Source organism: Nannospalax galili, unplaced genomic scaffold (genome assembly GCF_000622305.1).
Source record: "Nannospalax galili isolate Female #2095 unplaced genomic scaffold, S.galili_v1.0 scaffold89, whole genome shotgun sequence".
NCBI lineage: Eukaryota > Metazoa > Chordata > Mammalia > Rodentia > Spalacidae > Nannospalax > Nannospalax galili.
Window position 1 is genome coordinate 248,022 of NW_008359211.1, and position 23,372 is coordinate 271,393.

At 41.5% G+C, this 23,372-nt stretch overlaps 1 protein-coding gene across 15 annotated transcripts in view; it reads left to right on the plus strand.

The window, feature by feature from the left end:
- The window catches only part of LOC103725603 (RNA-binding protein 14), a 225,448-nt gene that overhangs the window by 128,058 nt on the left and 74,018 nt on the right, over positions 1-23,372 (plus strand). The window contains exon 4 of one of the 15 annotated variants that reach the window (XM_029558549.1): positions 10,403-10,437. The exons of the other annotated variants lie outside the window; for them this stretch is intronic. Coding sequence (XP_029414409.1) covers positions 10,403-10,422 — 20 coding nt within the window. The 3' untranslated portion in view covers positions 10,423-10,437. Of the gene's footprint in view, positions 1-10,402; positions 10,438-23,372 lie in introns of those variants that run through there. 15 annotated transcript variants of the gene reach the window in all.

Consider the following 23,372-nt stretch of genomic DNA (forward strand, 5'->3'; position numbering starts at 1 on the left):
AAAATAACAAATCAGGATTCTTAACCACTGAGCCATCTCTCCAGCCCCACACTTGACCAGTCATTAAAAAATTTTTAAAAAATATTTTATTTATTATTTTTATTTTATGTGTATGAGTGTATTGCCAGCATATATGTGAGTGCACCCGTGTCATGCAATACCTCAGGGGTCAGAAGAGGGCTTCAGATTCCCCTGGAACTGGAGTTAAGGACGTTTTGAAACCGCCATGTGGGTGCTGGGAATCGAACCTGGGTCCTCTGCAAGAGCAGTCCGTGCTCTTAACCTCTGAGCCATCTCTCCAGCCCCTTTAAAAAAATTTAAAAATAAAAGTATAGGACGTGCACTTAATTTGTGTTTCAGCTAACCAGTAAATTTTTTTAGTATAAGTTTGTGTCAGGTAAGCTCTTCTGCATTTTATCTGGCAATTCTGCTGATGCTGTAGCACTGGATAGATACAGGATTAGACATTACATCCAGGTGACTGGGGCTTTTCTGACTACTCTATGCAACTTCAGGCAAAAGTTTCCCCGATATAGAAAGTATTTGTTCCCATGTAATTTAGGAAAGGGGTGTGCTAGGAATGATTTTGACTTGTAGTAATATTGTTCTCTACATTATATTCTGATGTTGGAATAGTTTAGAAACCTAATGATCTTGGGTTTAAGAACTTCTTCTTTCCTTTGACTTCCGAATAATCTGTAAGCCAGAGGCATGACATGTGCTTTTAGAACCCCAAAATGAGCTGAGAACTGTTGTGCATCCATTTTTATCGTCTATGGTTGTTTGGTCTGTAAATATCCAGTGGGCGTATTTTCTCTAGTGAATTGTTAATATACAAATTTTACAAAGTAAATGTTCTTTTCTGATGTTGGAGATGGAACCCAAGGCTTCACACATGCTAGGAAGATGCTCTAACACTGAGCTATACTACCAGCTCCCAAAGCAATTATTACTCTTTCATGATGCCTGGAATAGAACCCAAGGTCTTGCACTTGCTAGGAAAGTACTTACCACCGAGCTACAGCCCCAGCTCTTGTTTGTTTTGTATGTGTCTAATAATACATCATTTTAAAATCAGTCATATGAATTATTTGATAATTAGAATTAAGGTATGGTTTAAGCATTTACATTTAATATACTAGTTATATGTATACTATAGGTACATTTAACATGCTAGATACATGTATCTTACTGTCAGTTATATTTGACTGTTTTGAATGGGCATTTAGGTTACAGTCAGCATTATAATGCTCTTTCATTTAAATTATAAATTATTTAGGGTTTTCATAGGAACTGATCTATAACTTTATGAAGAAAATGTCTGGATGTATTTGCATTTTTTAGTGATTATTTACTAGTTTGTTATCAAACATCTAGTTTCCTATTTACTCTTCTCCTCCCTAACAACATTCTTGAGATTTGAATTGCTTATTACCTGAACACGTGTTTTGGGGACAGCTGATCATATCCATGGAGGCAGGCCATGCTTGGCAGAAGCAACATGTTGCACTCTTTCCAGAAGCAATACCCCTGCATATCACTCATGGCTCAATAGCAGCTAAGCATGTTATTTGGATGTAAACTGCTTTCAGAACTAGAGCACTTTCCCCTGGAAATAAACCTTCTGTTGACACAATCCAAGTGCCAGTTTTTAAATATTGTAGTGAAGGGAAAAATATTCTTTTTTTAAACTTTATTTATATTTATTTTTTGGTATTATTGAGACAGGGTCTCGCCGTAGCCTCAGCTGGCCTGGAACTCACTATATAGACCAGGCAGTCCTAGATCTCACAGACATCTGCCTGCCTCTGCCACCCAAGTGCTGGGATTAAAGGCATGTGCCACACCTGGCCCTTATTATTTTTATTTTATATGTATGAGTGTATATTGCCTGCTTGTATGTGGGTGCATGGTAGAGGTGAGAAGAGGGCAACAGATCCCCTGGAATTGAAGTTACAGATGGTTGTTAGCCACTTTGTGGGTGCTGAAAATCAAACCCAGGTCTTCTGCAAGAGCAGTCTGGCTAGCAGCTTCTTTTTCAGTAGACAGAGATACTTACAGAGTTCCACAACTGGTCACACACAAAGATTGTCTGTGAATTGCCCCAGCCTAAGTGGCCCATCTAGGATGCAACCTCTACACTTAAGATTCATGGAACATAGAACAAGGGATGAAGAGAACACTAATACATCTTTCAAGTTTCATCACTGAAGCTCTCTCATGCAACAGAGGGCCAGGAACACAAAAGGCCGCAAATGGCCAAAATGCAGAGAATAAGAGTCTACAGAGTGTAGGTCCCTGGTCCCTGGATAGGACTCTTATATTGAGGTCCATCTACCCAGGGCTCAGGGACGCAGAGAATAAGAGTCTACAGAGTGTAGGTCCCTGGATAGGACTCTTATATTGAGGTCCATCTACCCAGGGCTCAGGGATTATTATGGAAGAGGGGGCAGAATGATTGTAAGAGCCAGGGAGGAGGTGCATGACCATACAGAAATAGTCCTACTGTAGGACCCCCAGGCTGGGATACCCAACGTCCATGGGAGGCCGCACCCCAATAACTCAGTCCTCAGACCAGGAGATGCAACAAGCAAGAGGATTTAATCGTTTGTGCAGACGGGCCCCTGCCTCACTCAGAGAGAGAGAGAGAGCAGCAGCCCTGAGCTCAGCTTACAGGCGATTTTTAAAGGCAAAAACCACAAACCACAACCGGCAGCAGTGGGAAGGGGGCCGGCAGCAACTGGCAGCAGTGGGAGGGGGCCAGTAGCAACCGGTAGCAGTGGGAGGGGGCCGGCAGCAGTAGGAGGGGGGAAGTTTCAGGTGATGTCCGGCTTGTGTACGGAGCATGAAAAGGTCAGCTCTTTCTCAGCAGTTAGAATTATTTTACTTCTTACTCCCTTGTTCTGAATATTCTTCTTTGGCCTGGGGGACTTGGTTTGAATCCACTTTAACCTGGGGGGCTTTAATTTGATTCCATCACTACAGGCTCCTGGGACCCTTCTCATACAAACCTACAGCAGTGGAGTTAGCATGCATAATACCCATGCAAACTCAAGCAGACAAAAATCCAGCACAGAACTGTGGAAATGAACAACAGTCCCCAATCTTAGTTGAGGAATTATTGGCAGATAATTACTGCTGGGTGAGGAAGAGCTGATCTTAAAGGGAGGAACTGTAGATAGACTGACTAGATCCCAGTAGATGAACTTGCACAGAGGGCCATCTGGGGACACTAACTTTACTTAATAGGCCTTCACACAAATGACAGAATGTATAAACTCCGGTGGGGGGGAGCTATAGGAGGGTGCCAAAGGAGAAGGGGGTATAAAGATGTTTTTCTGTATGAAATACACAACACTTCAAAAACATTTGTAAAAAGATAAAATAAAATGGAAACAACAAAAAATACATGAGAAAAGCATAATGTTATAAAAATAAGTATTTATGAAATGCATTGCAGTTGGTTATTTATTTATTTGAGCAAGGTCTCCTGTAGAAACTTTCTTTTTCTTTTTCTTTTTTTTTGTCTTTTTGAAGCAGGGTCTCCCTGTAGCCCCAGCTGGCCTGGAACTCACTATGTAGACCAGGCTGGCCTTGAACTCACAGAGATCTGCCTGCCTCTGCCTCCCAAGTGCTTGGGACTACAGGCGTGCGCCACCATGCCCAGCTAGAAACTATTCTTAAAAGCCTGATGCTTCTTCCTTTACCTTCTGAGATTTGGGATTACATGCATATACCACCACATGATGCTTATGGTAGGGATCTTTTTTTTTTTTTCTTTTTCTTTTTGGTTTTTTTTAAAAAATATTATTTTTATTTTATGTGTATGCGTGTATTGTCTGCATGTAGGTAAGTGCACCCATGTTGTGCAATGCCTGCAAAGGATAAAAGAGGCCGTGGGATCCCCTGGAACTGGAGTTACGGACAGTTGTTAGCTGCCATGTGGGTGCTAGAATTTGAACTCAGGTATTCTACAAGAACAGTCAGTGTTCTTAACTGCTGAGCCATCTCTACAGCCCTCTTTTTGGGTTTTTGAGATGCGGTCTTGCTGTAGTCACAGCTGGCCTGGAACTCACTATGTAGACTAGGCTGGCCTTGAACTAACAGAGATCTGCTTGCCTCTGCCTCCCAAGGGCTGGGATTAAAGGCATGTGCCACCACATCCTGTGCCTTTATTTTTTAAAGACAGGGACTTGGGCTGAGGAGATAACTCAGTCAGTAAAGTATTTGCATTGCAAGCACGAAGACCTGTGTTTGTGCCCGAGAACCAACATTTAAAAAAAAAAAAAAAAAAGCTGAGTGTGGTGGCTTATACTATAATCCCTGCCCTGGGGAGTGGAAATAAGCATCCCTCTAGGGCTCACTGCCAAGCTAGCCTAGCCTAATTGGTGAGACTTCCACCCCAGTGAGAGACCCTATGTCAGAATATATAGCACCTGAGCATGTGAGATTGTCCTCTGGTCTTCACAGCCATGCACACACGCATATACATGCACCTGCACACAATCACATGTATATACCCACACAGACAGAAGGAATGAATGAGTAAACAAACAAATGGTCTTGTGTAGCCCAGGCTAGCCACGAATTCTCAGTATTCCTGTCTTTGTCTCTCCAGTGCTGGGATTACAGGTACAGGTGTTCACTACCATAACCTGCCTTGGTTTTTTAATAGACTTCAGAATTTTCTGTGTAATCTTAACTTTTTTCAACAGAAAAACATTTATTCTGGATACTGAAAGAGCAGTAAATTGTGCAGTGATGAGGGTACTGCTGCCTGTGATACTTTTTTGTAAACCATTTCTCCCTCCCCCAGGTGCCCTCCCTCTTTTTCTTTCTTCCTTTTTGGAGATTGGCCTTGGAGTCTCAATTCTCCTACCTTAGCCTCCTGAATAACTGGATTATAGGCACAGGGCATGATCCTAGTGCAGATTTTATTATTATTATTATTATTATTATTATTATTATTATTATTATTATTTTATTATTGTTCTCGTTGCGACAGCTCCTCCTTGTAGCCGCTGCTGTCCTGGTACCAGCTGTCCTGGTACTCCCTATATAATAGAACCAGGCTGGCCTGGAACTCACAGAGATCCACCTGTCTCTGCCTCTAAGTGCTGGGATTAAAGGTGTGTGCTACCATGCCTGGCTTTTCTTTTTTGAAAATATATTTTATTTATTATTTTTATGTGTATGAATGTATTGCTTGCATGTGTGTAAGTGCACTTGTGTCCTGCAATGCCTACAGAGGTCAGAAGAGGGCATTGGATTCCCTGGAATTGGAGTTACAGACAGTTGTTAGCCGCCATGTGGATGCTGGGATTCGAACCTGGGTCCTCTGCAAGAGCAGCTAGTGCTCTTACCTGCTGAGCCATCTCTCCAGCCCCCATTTTATTTTCTTATATACACATTTTTTTGTCTTTTTGAAGCAGGGTCTCCCTGTAGTCCCAGCTGTCCTGGAACTCACTATGTAGACCAGGCTGGCCTTGAACTCACAGAGATCTGCCTGCCTCTGCCTCCCGAGTGCTGGGACTACAGGCATGCGCCACCACGCCCAGCTTATTTTCTTATATACACTTTTGGAAATAATTTTAAAGGAAATGTAACAAAAAATAGAATTTTTTCCTCTTAGTTCCTGAACTCTATGGGAGTTTGAGAAGAATGTTCTTTTAGTAAAAATCACGGTGATTTAGTGAGCATTTACTATGCTGTAGGCCTTGTGCTCCTTTCAGAAGAGTTAACAACAGACAAGATAGATTGGATTTCCTCTCTTATGCTCAGACTTTAATTTCTTTGTTGTTGTTTGGTTGGCCTTTGTTGTTTCTGTGTTTTATTTTTGAGGAACCATCCAGTAATACTTGCTGGGATGGGACCCGGGTACTCCTTGCATGCTTGGCAAGCACTCTCTCAGCTGAGCTACATTCCCAGCCCAGTTCAGACTTAGAGCTTCATAGCTCTGTTCTGCTGCTTCCTGAAGTCCATGCCTGGAAAAAGGGAAAATCTATTTATGGTCCTGAAGCGTTTCTCTGATTTGGAGACTTGGAGATCTGAATCTAATTTCAAGAGTCATGGGTTTGGATTGGATGTGGTGGCTGATGCCTGTAATCTCAGAACTCCAGAGGCAGAGAAAGGAGAATCAGTTCAGGGTCATTCTTGACTAACTAGGGAGTTTGAGACCAGTCTACTGTACGTGAGACCCTGTCTCAAAAAGACCAAAAAAATAAAAAATTACAAAACAAATCATGGGTTATTTTCTGTTGCTTTGGCGGTGGGGAGGTTATTTCCTTGGGATGATATAAAGAATGGAAAGCTCATTCCTAATGCCACTGCTCCAGTTACTGTGTGTGAAAGTTCTTTGAAAGAAGTGAAAAATCCATATAATAGAGGAAGTATGTTATTAACAATTGGAAAGTGGTAGTATTTCCTGTAACATAACCTGTACTTAATATGCTTGTGCAAGGAGTGGTCCAATGCTTATGGCTGCTTGAACTAATATTTGTGAAAGTGCTTTGAAAAGATGAAAAGCCCATAAGAACAAAGAAATCAGTTTATTACCATTGTTACTACTAGGGAGGGGGTATTTAGTATCCTTTATGGAATAATCACCTTTTTAAAAAAATATTTTATTTGGTCCGGCATGGTGGTGCACGCCTTTGATCCCAGCACTCAGGAGGCAGAGGCAGGTGGATCTCTGTGGGTTCGAGGCCAGCCTGGTCTCCATAGTGAATCCAGGCCAACTAGGGCTACAGGGAGACCCTGTCTCAAAAAGACCCCCCCCAAATTTTTTATTTATTGTTTTTATTTTATGTGTATGCGTGTATTGCCTGCATGTAAGTAAGTGCACCTGTGTCATGCAATGCCCATGGAGAACAGAAGAGGCTGTTGGATCCCCTGGAACTGGAGTTACAGACAGTTGTTAACTGCCATATGGGCGCTGGGATTTGAACCCCAGTCTTCTGCAAAAACATCCAGTGTTCTTAACTGCTGAGGCATCTCTCCAGCCCTGGAATAATCACCTTTTTATGTTAATAAAAATTTCTGGGGCTGGAGAGATGGCTCAGCAGTTAAGAGCACTGGCTGCTCTTGCAGAGGACCTGGGTTTGATTCCTAGCATGCACATGGCACCTGCGAACCGTCCTTAATTCCAGTTCCAGGGAACTCAGAAGCCCTCTTCTGACTTCCGAGGCATTGCACGACACAGGTGCACTCATGTACATGGAGGTAGTACACTCATACACATAAAATAAAAATAATAAAATATTTTTAAAATTTTTGACAATTTGTGTCATGGTGACTTAGTTTTTGTCTTTTTGAGACAGGGTCTCCCTGTAGCCCCAGCTGGCCTGGAACTCACTATGTACACCAGGCTGGCTGTGAACTCACAGAGATCTGCCTGCCTCTGCCTCCCAAGTGCTGGGAGTAAAGGTGTGTGCCACCATACATGGCCTTACTTTAAAATTGTTATTTTAAAAGCTAAAATAATTTTATTTTAATATGATCATGATAAAAAGTGAGTGGCTCTTTTACAAATTCAAACTATTATATATCAAGTATGCAATAAAATTGAGTCATTTGTTCATGGCCAATCATACTTAGTAGCCAACTTCAGCTTCAGTCATCAGCGTCAGGGCTCATGATGCTAATCTCCTTGCATGATGCTATTTATTCCTACTAATTGGTAGCATAAATTGCTCAGGGAAGCTCACAAAGGAAACTGGCCAAGACCAAGACTTGAGTCCCTAGCTCCCTGGCTTATGCACCATTAATCATGCCTCTATTGCTATTATTATTTATTTAACATTCCTGTAGCATTATTAGCAAACTGATTTAAATTGGCCCACTGTCTCTGCACTGTTTAATTAGCTTTGTCGGGGACTCTCTGGCAGCTGATTCATTACTCATCATGTTTCTAGATGCTGAAGAATTGTGTATCCTCACAGAATTAACACTATACCTCTGAATTCAGTGTAACTACCCTATTGTCTTCATCAGGCACATGATCTCCATCAGTGTCTAGAGTACTTGTCCTCTCTTTAGGGAGCTGAATGGTTCAGAACATTCCAGCTTCAGGTTTCTTCTCAGATCCTTATCTCTGGGTTTTCCACATCATTTTCTGCACAGGTGGGCTCATCATACTTTACCTTGCTTCACTGTCTATTAGTCCAGTGTAAGGTCCATATTGTCCACCTCTCTAATGCCTTATCCTTCTATTCTTCTCTGTTCCCTAACTATTCATCCCTTTCCTCAGTAAACTTTTTTTTTTTTTTGAGACAGAGTCTTCCTGTAGCCCCAGCTGATCTGGAATTTGCTATGTAGACCAGGCTGGCCTTGAACTAACAGAGATCTGCCTGCCTCTGCCTCCCAAGTGCTGGGATTAAAGGTGTTCACTACCATACCTGGCCTGTTCAGTAAACTTTTAAAAATATTTTATTTATCTTTTTTTTTGGCCTTTTTGACACAGGGGCTCTCTGTAGCCCCAGCTGTCCTGGAACTCGCTGTGTAAACCAGGCTGGCCTTGAACTCACAGAGATCTGCCTGCCTCTGCCTCCCGAGTGCTGAGATTAAAGGCGTGCACCACCACGCCCAGCTCTATTTATCATTTTTATTTTATATGTATGAGTGTATTGCCTGCATGTATGTAAGCACACTCTTGTCGTGCAGTGCCAGAGGAGGTCAGAAGAGGGTGTTGGATCCCCTGGAACTGGAGTTAAGGACAGCTGTTCCCACCATGCTGGGAATCAAACCCAGGTCCTCTGCAAGAGCAGCCAGTGCTTTAAACTACTGAGCAATCGCTCCAGCCCTGTTCAGTAAACTTTGTATTGAATATCTGCTTTGCCATGAAAAAGTGGTAGAGGATAGAAGCAGATCTGCAGATAAAATGTGGTGTGATAAGGACAATGATAGAGTTGAGTTCAAGGTGCTTCTGTGGTAGCCCAGGGGATATTCCTCTAAGTTCAATCACAAGTGCGCCTTTCTTCTTTTATTTATTATGCACCATTATTCTATGTTAAATTCAGACCGCTTCTGCTTCCCTGCTTTAGAAAATATTTTGTTGCAGCTGGGCATGGTGGTACACGCCTTTAATCCTATCACTGGGGAGGCAGATGCAGGTGGATCTCTGTGAGTTTGATCTTTTAGATCAAGGCCAGCTGGAGTTATAGGGAGACCCTGTCTCAAAAAAAAAAAAATTTGATGTGTGTGTGCGAGTGTGAGGGGGAGGCATATACATGTCATGGCACACATGTGATGATCAGAGGACAGCTTGTAGGAGTCGTGTCCCAGGAATCAAACTCAGGCTGTCAGGCTTGGCAGCAAGACACCTTACCTACTGAGCCATCTTTCCAGCCCCAGCTCTCTTGCTTTTAAATGTTATCATTTCTATGCTGAAGATGTTTAATTTTTCACTTGTCTATCACAGACATGCCAGCCAACCTTAAACAGAATAGCTTTGATTGTCACTTAAAGTATTCCTTTTGAGACTTACTCTGAAATATGTCTAACATATCTTCTTAAATTGCAGTTGATGTCCCTATTGCTTTTAGTGATGATAACATGCTCATAATCCTCCAGGATTAGAAATACTGTGTTGTTTTATTTTCTATTTATTTTTATTTTTGTCTTTTTGAGACAGGGTCTACTTTGTAGCCCCAGCTGTTCTGGAACTCACTACGTAGACCAGGTTGGCCTCAAACTCACAAAGATCTGCCTGCCTCTGCCTCCCAAGTGCTGGGATTAAAGGTGTGTGCCACCACACCTGGCCTAATCCCCCTTATTTTTTAAGAATTATGCCCACAGCCGGGCATGGTGGTGCATGTCTTTAGTTCTGAGCACTTGGGGGGCAGAGGCAGGTGGATCTCTGTGAGTTTGAGGTGAGTTTGAGGCCAGCCTGGTCTGCATAGTGAGTTCCAGGCCAGCTGGGGCTACAGGGAGACCCTGTCTCAAAAAGACCAAAAAAAAATTATGTCCACGAAGTTAGATTGGTTATTATGTGTTTATGATTTCTCATTACTACATATAAATATACACGTTACTATTCTACATTATATGCTGGTTCACTTGTGTATTCCATTTGTATCTTCGTGTGTGTACATATTTATTTGCAGAACTACTTCTATAATAAATTTCTGTTTAGTGAAACATGATTGTTTCAGTTTGCCCAACACGCTTGGATCTGTGATTCCTTCCTGTTGTGTCCTTACTCAAGTAATGAGAAAGAGTGAAGAAGTGGGGAATGGGAGGAAGGCCATGTTTATAGCTCTGTTCTTACTCTTGGGTTTTTCTGTTTCTTGTATTCATATTGTAGTTGCCTGTTTATCCAAATTTAAGCGTTTGTTTGGTGGGTGTAGCAGCAGAGAGCAGCCACTCACACAGCCTTGGCTGAACAATGCTTCTTCTCTTTCAGGGAAACTTTTGTCTCTTTGACCCCAGTTTGCAGCTTTGGGAGGGATGCACGTGGAGCAGTGATAGAGGAAAGGCACACCTGCCTAGCCAGCCAGATCCCCCCGAAGATCCATGGGTGACAGATGTTGAAAACATCCTTACCTACATTTTATTTATTTATTTATTTTTATTTTATGTGTATGAGTGTTTTGTCTACATGTATATGTACACCATGTGAACATAATATCTGCAGAAGCCAGAAGATGGCATTGGATCCCTTGGAACTGAAATTAAGGACAGCTCTTAACTGCCATGTGGGTGCTGGGAACTGAACCTGGATCCTCTGCAAGAGCAACAAGTGCTCTTAACCCCTGAACCATCTCTCCAGCCCCCTTAACCTATATTTTAAAAATTATCTTTTTCTTAATGCATGTTTATGTTGAACTTTATTTATTGCAGTGCTGGGGATAGAATGCAAGACCTTGTACATGACAGGCTATGAGCAGTACTCCTGAGCTAAACCCCTTAGTCCTCCCTTTTTTTAAAAAAAATTTATTTATTTATTTATTTTTTTGTCTTTTTGAGACAGTGTCTCCCTGTAGCCCCAGCTGTCCTGGAACTCACTATGTAGACCAGGCTGGCCTCAAATTCACAAAGAGATCCACCTGCCTCTGCCTCTCAAGTGCTAGGATTAAAGATGTGTGCCACCACGCCTGGCTTATTTTTTATTTTATGTGTATGTGTGTATTGCCTGCTTGTAGATAAGTGCACCCGTGTTGTACCATGCCCTCGGAGGACAGAAGAGACTGTCGGATCCCCTGGAACTGGAGTTACGGACAGTGTTAGCTGCCATATGGGTGTTGGGATTCAAACCTGGGTCTTCTGCAAGAACAACCAGTATTCTTAACAGCTGAGCCATCTCTCCAGCCCCAGTCCTTCCTTTTTTATTGACAAAATTAACTGTGTACAGTTTAACCTATGATTTGCAGGTCTTTAATCTCAGCACTATGGGAGGCAGAGGCAGGCAGATCTCAAGGCCAGCCTAGTCTATATAGTGAGTTCTAGGCCTGCTGGGGTACAGGAAAACCCAGTCTCAAAAAGATTTTTTTTAAAATGTTTTTTTCCAAGTCAGAAAATTTATGTCTTCCTTATACTCCACCCTTTTGATGTCAAGAAGTCTTTGTTTTTTGTTTCTTAAAAACGGGGTCTCCCTAGCTATGTGGTTTGGTGGCACACGCCCTTAATCCCAGCATTCAGGAGGCAGAGGCAGATGGATCTCTGTGAATTCAAGGCGGCTACAGGAAGACCCTGTTTTGTTTTGTTTTTTTGAGCCACATGCCTGGCATCAGTTTTGTGTATATGTGCATTTTCTAGTGAGAAGGTACATAATTCAATCAGATTTTAACTAGGTCTGCTATACAGATTAAGATGATTAACTTAATTTTAAAATTTATTTTATCTGTGTATGTGTGTGTGTATCTGCTTGTCTGCGCACAATGTGTGTACAAGTGCCTGTGGAGGCCGGAAGGAGGCATTGGATCCCCTGAAACTGGCATTACAGATTATTATGAGCCTCTGTATGGGTGCTGGGAACCAATCCTGAGTCCTCTGCAGTACCAGCAACTGTTCTTCTTGTGGGGTGCTTCACCAGAGAAGACTACTCAAAGTTTTGCTGGTTAGGGCTTCTATACAGGGGTGTTGGGAACCCAAGTGAGTAGCATCGAGCCATCTCTAGGGTAAGCTTTTATACAGAAAAACCATTAATCAGGGGTGAAAAGTTGAAGTTCCCAAGCTTACAGGTGGAGAGTCCCCTTAACAATTTCTTTTCTATTAAGTAACAATTACTATTTTGCAGAAACAAGCCAAGCATAACTACAGAAGCCATAAATCTGCAGTTAGCAGGTGTACTCTGAGACACTCTGACTTGTTCCCAAGACAACCAAGGTCCAGCTGACATGTGTTCCCATACCCTGGGCCAATTGCCTGATAATTTCAGAGACTAGAGTCAGCCTAAACTTTAACATGGAGTAGCTGTGGTAAAGAAGGTGCCTAGAACTCACAGAGATCTGCCTACCTCTGCCTCCTGAGTGCTGGGACTAAAGGCGTGTGCCACCACACCCAGCCAACAGCATTCATTTTTTGAGAGGTGGATCAGACTATGACTATTTCTGTTTCAGAGATGAGGGAAGCAAGATTTACTTTAATCTGTTATGCTAATTTTAAGAGAAGAATTTGTGATTTCATAAATTATTAGTTATCATTAAGCCCTTTGAGAGAAAGTTTTTGATACATTTTAAAAAAGTTTTGACTGCCAAATTTGCCTTACATTTGGCAGGATTCTATAAGAGTTCACTGAAAACCAAAAGAAGCTAAAAGAAATGGATTTCTGTCTTCTTTGATTTCTCTTAATTTTTTTTTTTTGTCTTTTTGAGACAGGGTCTCTCTGTACCCCCAACTGACCTGGAATTTTTTATGGAGACCAGCTTGCCTTGAACTTCCAAATGCTGGGATTAAAGGCGTGCACCACCATGCCCAGCTCTCTTAATATTTTTTAAAATATTATCATATTTTTGTGTCTTTGTTTTTGTGAGCATGTGCGTACATGTATATACCATGCATGGTGAGCATGTGGCTATCAAGAGGACAAATTGCTGGAGTCAGTTTTCTCCTTCCACCATGTATGGCCTGGGGATTGAACTCAGGTCCTCAGGCTTGGTCCCCAGTTGCTGGCAAAGTATAATGAAAATGGTATCTTTGTTGTAAATGTTACTGTTACATGAGGCAACTTTTAAAACATAAAATCGATGGGTGTGGTGGTGCATGCCTTTGATCCCAGTACTTGGGAGGCAGAGGCAGGCGGATCTCTGTGAGTTCAAGGCCAGCTTGGTCTACATAGTGAGTTCCAGGACAGCTGGGGCTACAGGGAGACCCTGTCTCAAAAAGACCGAAAAGAAAAAAACCCCAAACCACAAAATTATACATAGGAAGCATAAAAAATATACATAGACTTGATAAACTTCTACTTCAGTTAGTCCCAAAATTGTCAATTTAATAAAAAGCTGTATGCATTAACACATCAGTTCCACGGTCATTAGCATTAATTAGCATTTATTCAGAACCATGTAGTCAGAATAACCACTGTGCTACATGCATTATGTACAACACATTACCTCACTGAATCCCCAAAACAACTTCATGAGGTAGGTATTTTTAAAAAGATCAAAGGACACAGTATGAGCTCCTAATCACTGAACTACACTGTTGTTCATACCAACAGAGGTGGGGGGCATGTATGAACATATCTAAATGCCTCTTAATAGAAAAGTGGCTACTATATGTCTGATAATTTCTTTCTTTTTAATTGATTCTGGAGATTTAATACTGAGCATGATGTTCTACTGTTGAGTTACATCCCCAGCCCATCTGATACATCTTGCTAAACATTTTAGCCATTAAAAATAATTACTAGATGACTATGTTAAACATGAAAAATAATTGTAATATGTTAAGTAAAAAAAGAAATAGGACATCATGTATGCATTACAATTACAACTGAATTAAAATACATAGGAACAGGGAGCTAGAGAGATGATTCAGCAGTTAAGAGTACTGACTGTTCTTGCAGAGAACCAGGGTTTGATTCCCAGCACCCACATGGCGGCTAAGAATCATTCTTAACTCCAGTTCCAGGGGAATCCAATGCCCTCTTCTGATGTGTGGCATTGCATGACACAGTTGCGCTTACACACATGTAGGCAATGCACTTGTATACATAAGATAAAAAAAATAAATATAGCTGGGTGTGGTGGTGCACGCCTTTAATCCCAGCACTTGGGAGGCAGAGGCAGGCAGATCTCTGTGAGTTCAAGGCCAGCCTGGTCTTGAGTTCTAGGTGAGTTCTAGGACAGCTGGGGCTCCAGAGAGACTCTGTCTCAAAAAGACCACAAAAAAAAAAAAAAAGAGGTTTATTTAAAGATAATTTCTAGCCAGGCTGGTGGTATCCACCATTAAACCTGGCATGTGGGAGGCAGAGGCCTCCTGGTGTACATATCAAGCTCCAGGCCAGCTAAAGTTATATGGTAAGATCAGTCTTTAAAAAGATAGTAGTAATTTCTATGATTGTGGCAAAGTTGAGATCCAATGACCGTTTTGTGTTGTTTCTTCTTCAAGAGACTTAGAAAACCAGTCACTATCTGGTTTTGCTGGGCCTGACTCTTATGCTGTAACAACATTATAATAATGCCTACAAAGAATGTACCAGCAAATAAAGCAGCAATACTATTGTGTTTCTAAGAATGAAGTTCGGGGCTGGAGAGAGGGCTCAGCGGTTAAGAACACTGGCTGTTCTTGCAGAAGACTGGGGTTCAAGTCCCAGCACCCACATGGCAGCTCACAACTGTCAGTAACTCCAGTTCCAGGGGGTCCGACAGCCTCTTCCGTCTTCCACAGGCATTGCACGACATGGGTACACTTACCTACATGCAGGCAATACACGCATACACGTAAAATAAAAATAATTTTTTTTTTTAAAAAAGAACACTTCTTGCAGAAGACCCAGGTTTGAATCCCAGCACCCACATGGCAGCTAACAACTGTCTGGAACTCCAGTCCCAGGGGCTCCAACAGCCTCTTTTGTTCTCCGCAGGCATTGCACAATACGGGTGCCCTTACCTACATGCAGGCATAACACTCATACATGTAAAATAAAAATAATAAATAAATTTTTTTTTGGTCTTTTTGAGACAAGGTCTCTCTGTAGCCCCAGCTGTCCTGGGTTCACTATGGAGACCAGGCTAAATAAAATATTTTTAAAAATGAAGTTCATTAAGACAAAAGATGAAAAGCTCTTTCACTGACTCTGATGTCATTGTTTATACTGGCTGATTATTTCCATATTATGAAACAACCCTCGACATGCTGTAGAAAAGAAGAGAAAGCCGGATGAGGGATCTTTCAGAAATGTAGCATCGGCTCTTCATTCACTGCCTCAAAAAGCAGAAGGATCAGGGGCTGTCACTGCATAGTCATAGAGTTCCCCCAGCCAAGAAGCTGGTCAACAAAGATGTAGTTATTCAGGCCTTGGACAAAGGAAGAAGCACCTGAGCCTCATACTCCTGTGGATTCCCACACAAGAAGAACATGGGCTGAGAATGAAGGGAGAAAACTCAATGATCTTTCCAAGCCTGTACCTGCCTCTGTACAGCCTCCACAGTCAGATGCACCAAATGTGACATAGGCTGCTGTGGAAGTGTTCCCCATGGTCTTCAAATATTGGAACATTTGGTGCCTAGTTTATGGTGCTGTCTGGGGAGGGTCATGGACCCTTTAGGAGGTGTAGCCATGCTGGAGGAAGCATGTCACTGGGGGCGGAGGGCTTTGAGTGTTCTTAAGCCTTGCTGGATTTTCAGTTTTCTTCTCTGTTCTCCGCTTCCTGTGCCTGCTTGAAGATGTGAGCACTCAGATTTCTGTTCTGGCCGCCTCCTGCCACCATGTCTCCTCTGTCATGATGGACTCTAATCCCCCATGGAACCAGAAGTCAGATAAACTCTTCCTTCTTTTTTTTTTTTTTTTTTTTTTTTTTTTTTTTTTTTTTAGCTCTCCCTATAGCCCCAGCTGACCTGGAACTCACTACATAGACTAGGCTGGCCTTGAACTCACAGAGATTTGCCTGCCTCTCCCTCCTGAGTGCTGGCAGATTTATTTTTTAAAAACAAAAACAGGTTTTTTTTTTTTGCAGATTATAGTAATTTTTTAACACTTAACTCATCTAAATCTATCATCTATCTATTATCTGTCTGTCTGTCTATCAATCATCTTTCTTTTTTGAGAACTGGCCTTATATAGCCCATGTTGGTCTCCAACTCACTGTGTAGCTGAGGATGCCCTTGAACTCCTGATCCTTATGCCTCTGCCTCCCACTCAAGTGCTGTGATTACACATGTGCTACCATGCCCAGCATCATATATATTTCTAATAATATATTTTCTGACATATCTCCTATATTTTTCTTATATCTATATAAGAAATATACATGTGCATACATATGTATAAGCCCACACACACCAAAACTGACTCATTCACTGTGGAAGAAATAGAAATCTTTAACAAACCAAACATCATTAAAGAAAAGAGGTTGGTAATCAAAAATATTCCCTTCTCCCCACACCCACTCCTAGATGGCAGGTTCAAATGTGTTTATTTTTTCAAAAGTTAGCTTTACCAACTCCTCAAAAAGGGGCTACACAAAGTTTCAGACAACAGAAATGGGTAAACCTGCCTGTCATACTGTTTGTCAACTTGACACAAACCTAGACATTCCTGAGAAAAGAGAATCTCAACTGAGGAATTTCCTCCATCTGACTGGCCCCAGGCATGTCTGCCAAGCATTTTCTTGATTGCTAAGTGAGAGCCCAGCCTACTGTGGACAGGTGAGCCTGGGCTATTTAAGAAAGGTAGCTGAGCAAGCCAGCGAGCAGCGTTCCCCCATGGTCTGAGTTCCTGCCTTCAGGTAGCTGCTTGAATTCCTGCTTTGGCATCCCTTGATGATGGACTGTAAAAATGTAAGATGAACACTTTCCTCCCCAGGTTGCTTTTGGTCAGTGCTTTAGGACACTGCCAGACTCATTTTATAAAGCTAATCTTGTATGTATAGGGGTCTGTGTATTTGTTCATGTGTGTACGTATGCCAGAGATTGATGTTGGGCATCTTCATTTGCTCTCCTACTTAGTTTTTTGAGGCAGAGTTTCTCACTGAACCTGGAGTTGATCAATTGAGCTAGGCTGGCTGGCTGATGACCTTTGGAAATCCATCTATCTCTGCCTCCCTCACCAGTGCTAGGGTTAGAGATGTGTTTTGCCAGGCTTTTATGTGGGCACTGGGAATATGAACCCAGGTCTTCTATGCTTACAGAGCAAGCACTTTACCAAGTGAACCATCTTATTTTTTTATGTGTATGAGTGTATTGGGCTGCGTATCTAAGTGCACCTGTGTCATGCAATGCCCGTGGAGTTACAGACAGTTCTTAGCCACCATGTAGGTGTTGGGAATCGACCCTGAGTCCTCTGCAAGAGCAGCCAGTGCTCTTAACCACTAAGCCATCTCTCCTGCCCTGGTGATGACTTTTAAAGTTACAACAGCATGAAAAAAGTAATTGATAAGCTGGACTTCATTAAAATAAAGCCAAAAATTCCATGTGAAAAATAATGTTGTGAGCATTTGAAGACAAGCTGCATACTGAGGGGAAATGCTTACAGTAGACATGTCTAATAAAGGACTGCCATTCCAAGTAGAAAAAGGACTTCTGAAACTCTACCATAAGAAGATGAAAATGGCCGGGCATGATGGTGCATGCCTTTAATCCCAGCACTCGGGAGGCAGAGGCAGGGAGATCTCTGTGAGTTCAAGGCCAGCCTGGTCTACATAGTGAGTTCCAGGTCAGCTGGGGCTACAGGGAGACCCTGTCTCAAAAAGACCAAAAAGAAAAAAAGAAATGACAATGAAAATGAACAGTTTGATTTAGAAATAAGCAAAAGATTAGAACAGACACCTCAACCAAAGAAGATAGCAAGTGATCTTGGGGTGACCATGGCTGTTTGGGGGTACTCTTTCAGTATTCTTCATTTTGTTCATTTTGAGTGTTTCATTTTATTTTTGTGCTGGGTATTGAACCAAGAACCAATACATACTAAGCACATGCTCCACACTGAAACACACCTCAACCCTATTCTGTTTTTCAATGTTATACTCCTACTTTACAATGTTTTTTTGTTTTCAACAGTTAATTTTTGTTCAGAAAAATTCAAGGAGGAAAACTGTCTTGTCTGTTTATCACGAAATATTTCTGGTGCTCTTCATTTTCCTGTGTATCTTGGTTTCTGTTTTCAGAATAAATATTTTTTTTAAATATTATTTTTGTTTTATGTGTATGAGTGTATTGCCTGCATGTATGTGAGTGCACCCGTGTTGTGCAATGCCGCGGAGGTCAGAAGAGGGCTTTGGATTCCCCTGGAACTGGAGTTAAGGACGGTTCGTAGCCACCATGTAGGTGCTGGGAATTGAACTTGGGTCCTCTGCAAGAGCAGTCAGTGCTCTTAACCGCTGAGCCATCTCTCCAGCCCCCAGAGTAACCATTTTTAAACAATTTTTTTTTTTTTGGTGCAGGTGTTTCAGCCACAAATGATGTCATTTTTTTTTTTTTAATCTTAAAATACCTTTACTGGGCCGGGCGTGGTGGCGCACGCCTTTAATCCCATAGTGAGTTCCAGGACAGCTGGGGCTACAGGGAGACCCTGTCTCAAAAAGACCAAAAAAATTATATATATATAATGTGTATATATACATATATAGTTATATATAATATATAATATACATATATAATATATATACATATATCTTTTCCTTGCCCTCGTTTTAGTTTTTGTTTTAATTTTTTTACAGTGCTGGGCATCACAACGTGGTAGGCAAGCACTTGCCACTGAGCTACATCACTAATCCCTTTTCCCTTTACCCTTTTTAAAAAATATTATTTATTATTTTTATTTTTGTGTATGAGTGTATTGCCTGCATGTGTGTAAGTGCACCCATGTCATGCAGTGCCTACAGAGGTCAGAAGAGGGCATCAGCTCCCTAGAACTAGAGTTATGAACTGTTGTTAGTCACCATGTGGGTGTTGGGAATTGAAGCCAGGTCCTCTGTAAGAGCAGCCAGTTCTTCTAATCACTTTGCCATGTCTCCAGCCCCTGATGATGTTTTTTAAGTCTTTTTGAGTCATATTATACTTCTGTAATATGTGTTTTTCTTCTGACATCTTTCAAGTTTTTTTGTTTTTGTTTTTTTTGTCTTTCTGAGACAGGATTTCCCTGTAGTCCCAGCTGGCCTGGAACTCGCTATGTAGACCAAGCTGGCCTGGAATTCACAGAAATCCGCCTGCCTCTGCCTCCCCAGTGCTGGGATTAAAGGTATGTGCCACCACACCTGGGTTTTTCCAGTTTTAAAAAATATTTTTATTATTTATAATAAATATGTGTATGAATGTTTTGCCTGCACATGTATAAGTGCACTGCATGTGTGCAGTGCCTGCAGAGGCCAGAAGAGGATGTCAGATTCCCTGGAACAAGTTTTTGTCTTTGTATTGTGTGTGGAGGAGGGAGGGAATGGTATGCAGGTGTACATCTGTGTGTGCAGCTGTGTAGGCCAGAGATTGGTGTCTCGTGTCTTCAGAGACGATTTATTTATAGTAAGAAAGGATTAAGAAAGGAAAAGCACTCTCAAGAATGGGAGTGGGCTACTGAAGGAAAAGCCCACCTTTTAAAAAACTATTTTATTTATTATTAGTTTTTTTTGTTGTTGGGTTTTTTTTTTTTGTTGTTTTTTTTTTTTTTTTTATTTTCACTACATTTGGACTTTTTTGAGAAGGTTTCACTATGCAGCCCTGGCTGGCCTTGAACTCAGTGAGATCTGCCTACCTTTGCCTCTGTGCTGGGATTAAAAGAGTGTGCCACCACGTCCAGCCCATCCTATTTTTGGAGACAGGCTCACCACTGACCTTGAAGCTTACCACTAATTTACTGAACGGGCTGGTCAGCAAGCCCTGGGATCTTCCTGCTGCTGTCCTCTGAGCTGTCTCCCCAGCCTCTGTCTGTGGTCTGCAGTAATGTTCACTTAAACAAGTGTTCCTTTATATTTATCCTTTTAGAGTTTGCTACGATTTTCACATCCTAATTTTAGGAAATGTTTCCCATGCTTTTAAAATACTTTTCCTGTCTTCTTTTCCTTCCCCCCTGGGACTTCCATTACATATAGTTTAGACTGGTTGATATTTTCTTACAGGTTCTGAAGACTACTTACTTTTCTTCATTTTTTTAACTTCTGTTCTTCAGGTTGGGTAATATTGCTTTAGTGGAAGAGAGCTAATGTCTTACTCTGTTGTGCAGGTTGGCCTTGAGCTTCTTAGTTGATAACAGTCCTCCCACCTCAATCTTCTGAGTAGCTGGGACTACATGTGTATGAAACTTTGCCCTGATTTTGGATATTTTTTTCATTCGTCATCAGTGATTTGCATGACTCTTTTCTTGTGTCTAAACTTAGTTATCATTTAAGCATTTTTTTTCAGTGTGTGTATGTATGTTGGGGGGTGTTGGGTATGGGTATGTGGGTACATGTGTGTCATACTGAGCATGGTGGTTAGAGGACAACTTGTGGGGGTCAGTTCTCTCTTTCATGTGGGTTCTGGGGATCCAAGTTGTCAGGCTTAACACCAAGCACTCAACCCTGGCCCTCATATTTCTTTACAGTTAAAGCCTTGTGAATTCAAAATTAGCATCCTTGTCTGTATGCTTCAGCCTTGTATTCCATGTTCTGTTAGGTAGGCTTTGTTTCAAGGAACCTTTATGAGCCAGCTGCCATCCAGTTTCACTTGGGAAGAGTTGGGAAGAGTCCTTGGGGACTACATCATACATAGCGGTCAGGTATGCTTTTGGGATCCTTTTTGTTTATTTTTCATACAGTGTTTTTTCAAGCTGGCTTAGGCAGAATTCTCTGAGCAATAAGGATGACTTGCTTTGCACTGAACTTTTTCTCCAATTTGCGTACCAGCTGAACTTGGATTATCTAGAAAGATTTCTGTTTGAGGACCTGGAACAATACTTATGATAGCTTTCAACTGCTTTGATTTGAGTTCTTACACCTGGCCCTAAAGGTCAATGTCCCTCCCTAGCTTGATCATCACCTAGGAAAGGCCCAGTTTGGACCTATCTGTTCTCTTGCTGTTAGGCTTCATGATCTTGACCCTTGAGCTGAACATGGCTTTGTCTTTGTGGAGTGCTGGCTTAGGAAGAGACCCATTTGGTTTGCTTCGTTTAATATTTTACTTATTTTTATTTTATGTGTATGAGTATATTGCTTGCATGTAGATAGGTGTACCATGTTGTGCAATGCCTCCGGAGGTCAGAAGAGGGCGTCAGAATCCCTGGAACTGGAGTTATGGACAGTTGTTAGCCACCATGTGGATGCTGGGAATCAAACCCAGGTTCTCTGCAAGAGCAGCCAGTGCCCTTAACCGCTGAGCCGTCTCTCCAGACTCCCCATTTGGTTTTAAATAATGTTCATTTCGCTGATGATATTCTCCATTAGTTCATTACTTTAAGTATTTGAACATATCTGTTTTAATTTTTCCTTCTGCTGATGCAATGTGATAAAAGAACCAAAAGGAACAGGGTAAAATCATAACTTTGTGTTTTCAGCAATCCTTCTGGGAGACGTTTCTCCACTGGAAGACCGTTTAAACAACCAAGGATCACCTGAAAGTGCAGGCACAGGATATACAGGTTTCTTGTGTGTGTCACTTGGTAGAAATGGTGGCAGAAACTATTTGGCATGCTCTGCTTTTGTTTCTATGTGTTAGATCAACCGAAGTTAACTGTAACTCTTTTGTAAATGAACATATTTATGATAGATATTGTGAAATCTTTCTTAAATTTAGCATCTGTACCCTATCAAGTCCTATTTCTATTGGTTGCCCCCCGCCCCAGAAAAGGTCTTGCCGTTTAGTTTTGGTTGGTCTCATACTCTCATGGCAGTCCTGCCTCACGTCCAGAGTGCTAAGTTTATAAGGTGTGTCCACCACTATTTTTCTTGACTTGTTTACATTGCATATTTCTTTGCATGTCTTTCAAGTTTTTATTATTTATTCATTTTAAGATGGGGTCTCACTATATAGTCCTGGCTAACCTGGTATTTACTATATATCACAGCGTGGCCTTAAACCTGAACTAATCCTCTTGCATGCTAGGATTACAAGCATGTGCCACCACATCTGGCTGGTAAAATTTTGTTTATATCAGGCCATGTATGGTCATATTCTATGTCCTGTTCTCTTCCTCTGAAAAAATGTTGATTGTTATTTTAGCAGTCTTTCTTTTACACATTTAAAATGGTAGGTTTAGGGCCTGGAGAGATGGCTCAGCAGTTAAGAGCACTGGCTGCTCTTCCAGAGGACCTGGGTTCAGTTCCCAGCATCCACATGGCAGCTAACAACCATCCATAACTTCAGGTCAGATGAAAGTCAGGGAATCTGATGCCCTCTTCTGACCTTCGCAGGCACTCACTGCACAATATGGGTGCACCTACCCATGTGCAAGCAATACACTCATACACATAAAATAAAAATAATAAAATATTTTTTAAAATATGGTAGGTTTAAGGAAAACCAAGACATCTTCCAAACTCCTGGCTTAATGCCATTTAGCCTCCAAATTCTGTACTCTCATTGTTGGAGAGACCTCAATAAGTGGTTCTGGTGGGCGTTCACATTGTCACACAGTTAAGAATATCACATCAGCTTTAATAGTTGAAAAATTGTATCAAGAGGTAGTTTTCCCTTTACACTACCTGAAAAATGTTAGCTCTTTTTAAATGGTTGTAATGGTTGCTTTAGTGGTATTTGCAGTGAGGGCTTGTGAATGGTAAATATTTTATAATTTTTTACATTTGTTTAGAGTGTGTGTACATCATAACACACATGTGGAGATCAGAGGACAATTTTTAGGAGTTTGTTCTCTCCTTTCATCATGTGAGTGTTTTCACTGTGTGTGTGAATGTGTGTATGTGCACCACTTGCATGCAGGCAGTTGTCACTTGTCATGTGCATGCTGGGAGCTGAACCTGGGTCCTCTGGAAGAGCTTTTAACTGCTGAACCATCTTTCCAGCCCGTTTTTAATTTTTAAAATATTTATTTTTTGTTTGTGTGTATTTCCTGCATATATGTAAGTGCACCCATGTCATTCAGTGTCCATGGAGGTCAGAGAGGGCATTGGATTCCCTAAAACTGGACTTACGGACAGTTGTTAGCCACTGTATGGGTGCTGGAAATCAAAATCAGGTCCTCTAGAAGAGCAGCCAGTGCTCTTAACTGCTGAGCTATTGCTCCAGTCCTCTGTTTTTTATTTTTAAAGCAAAATTTATTTTATTTTTTAGAAAATATTTTATTATTTT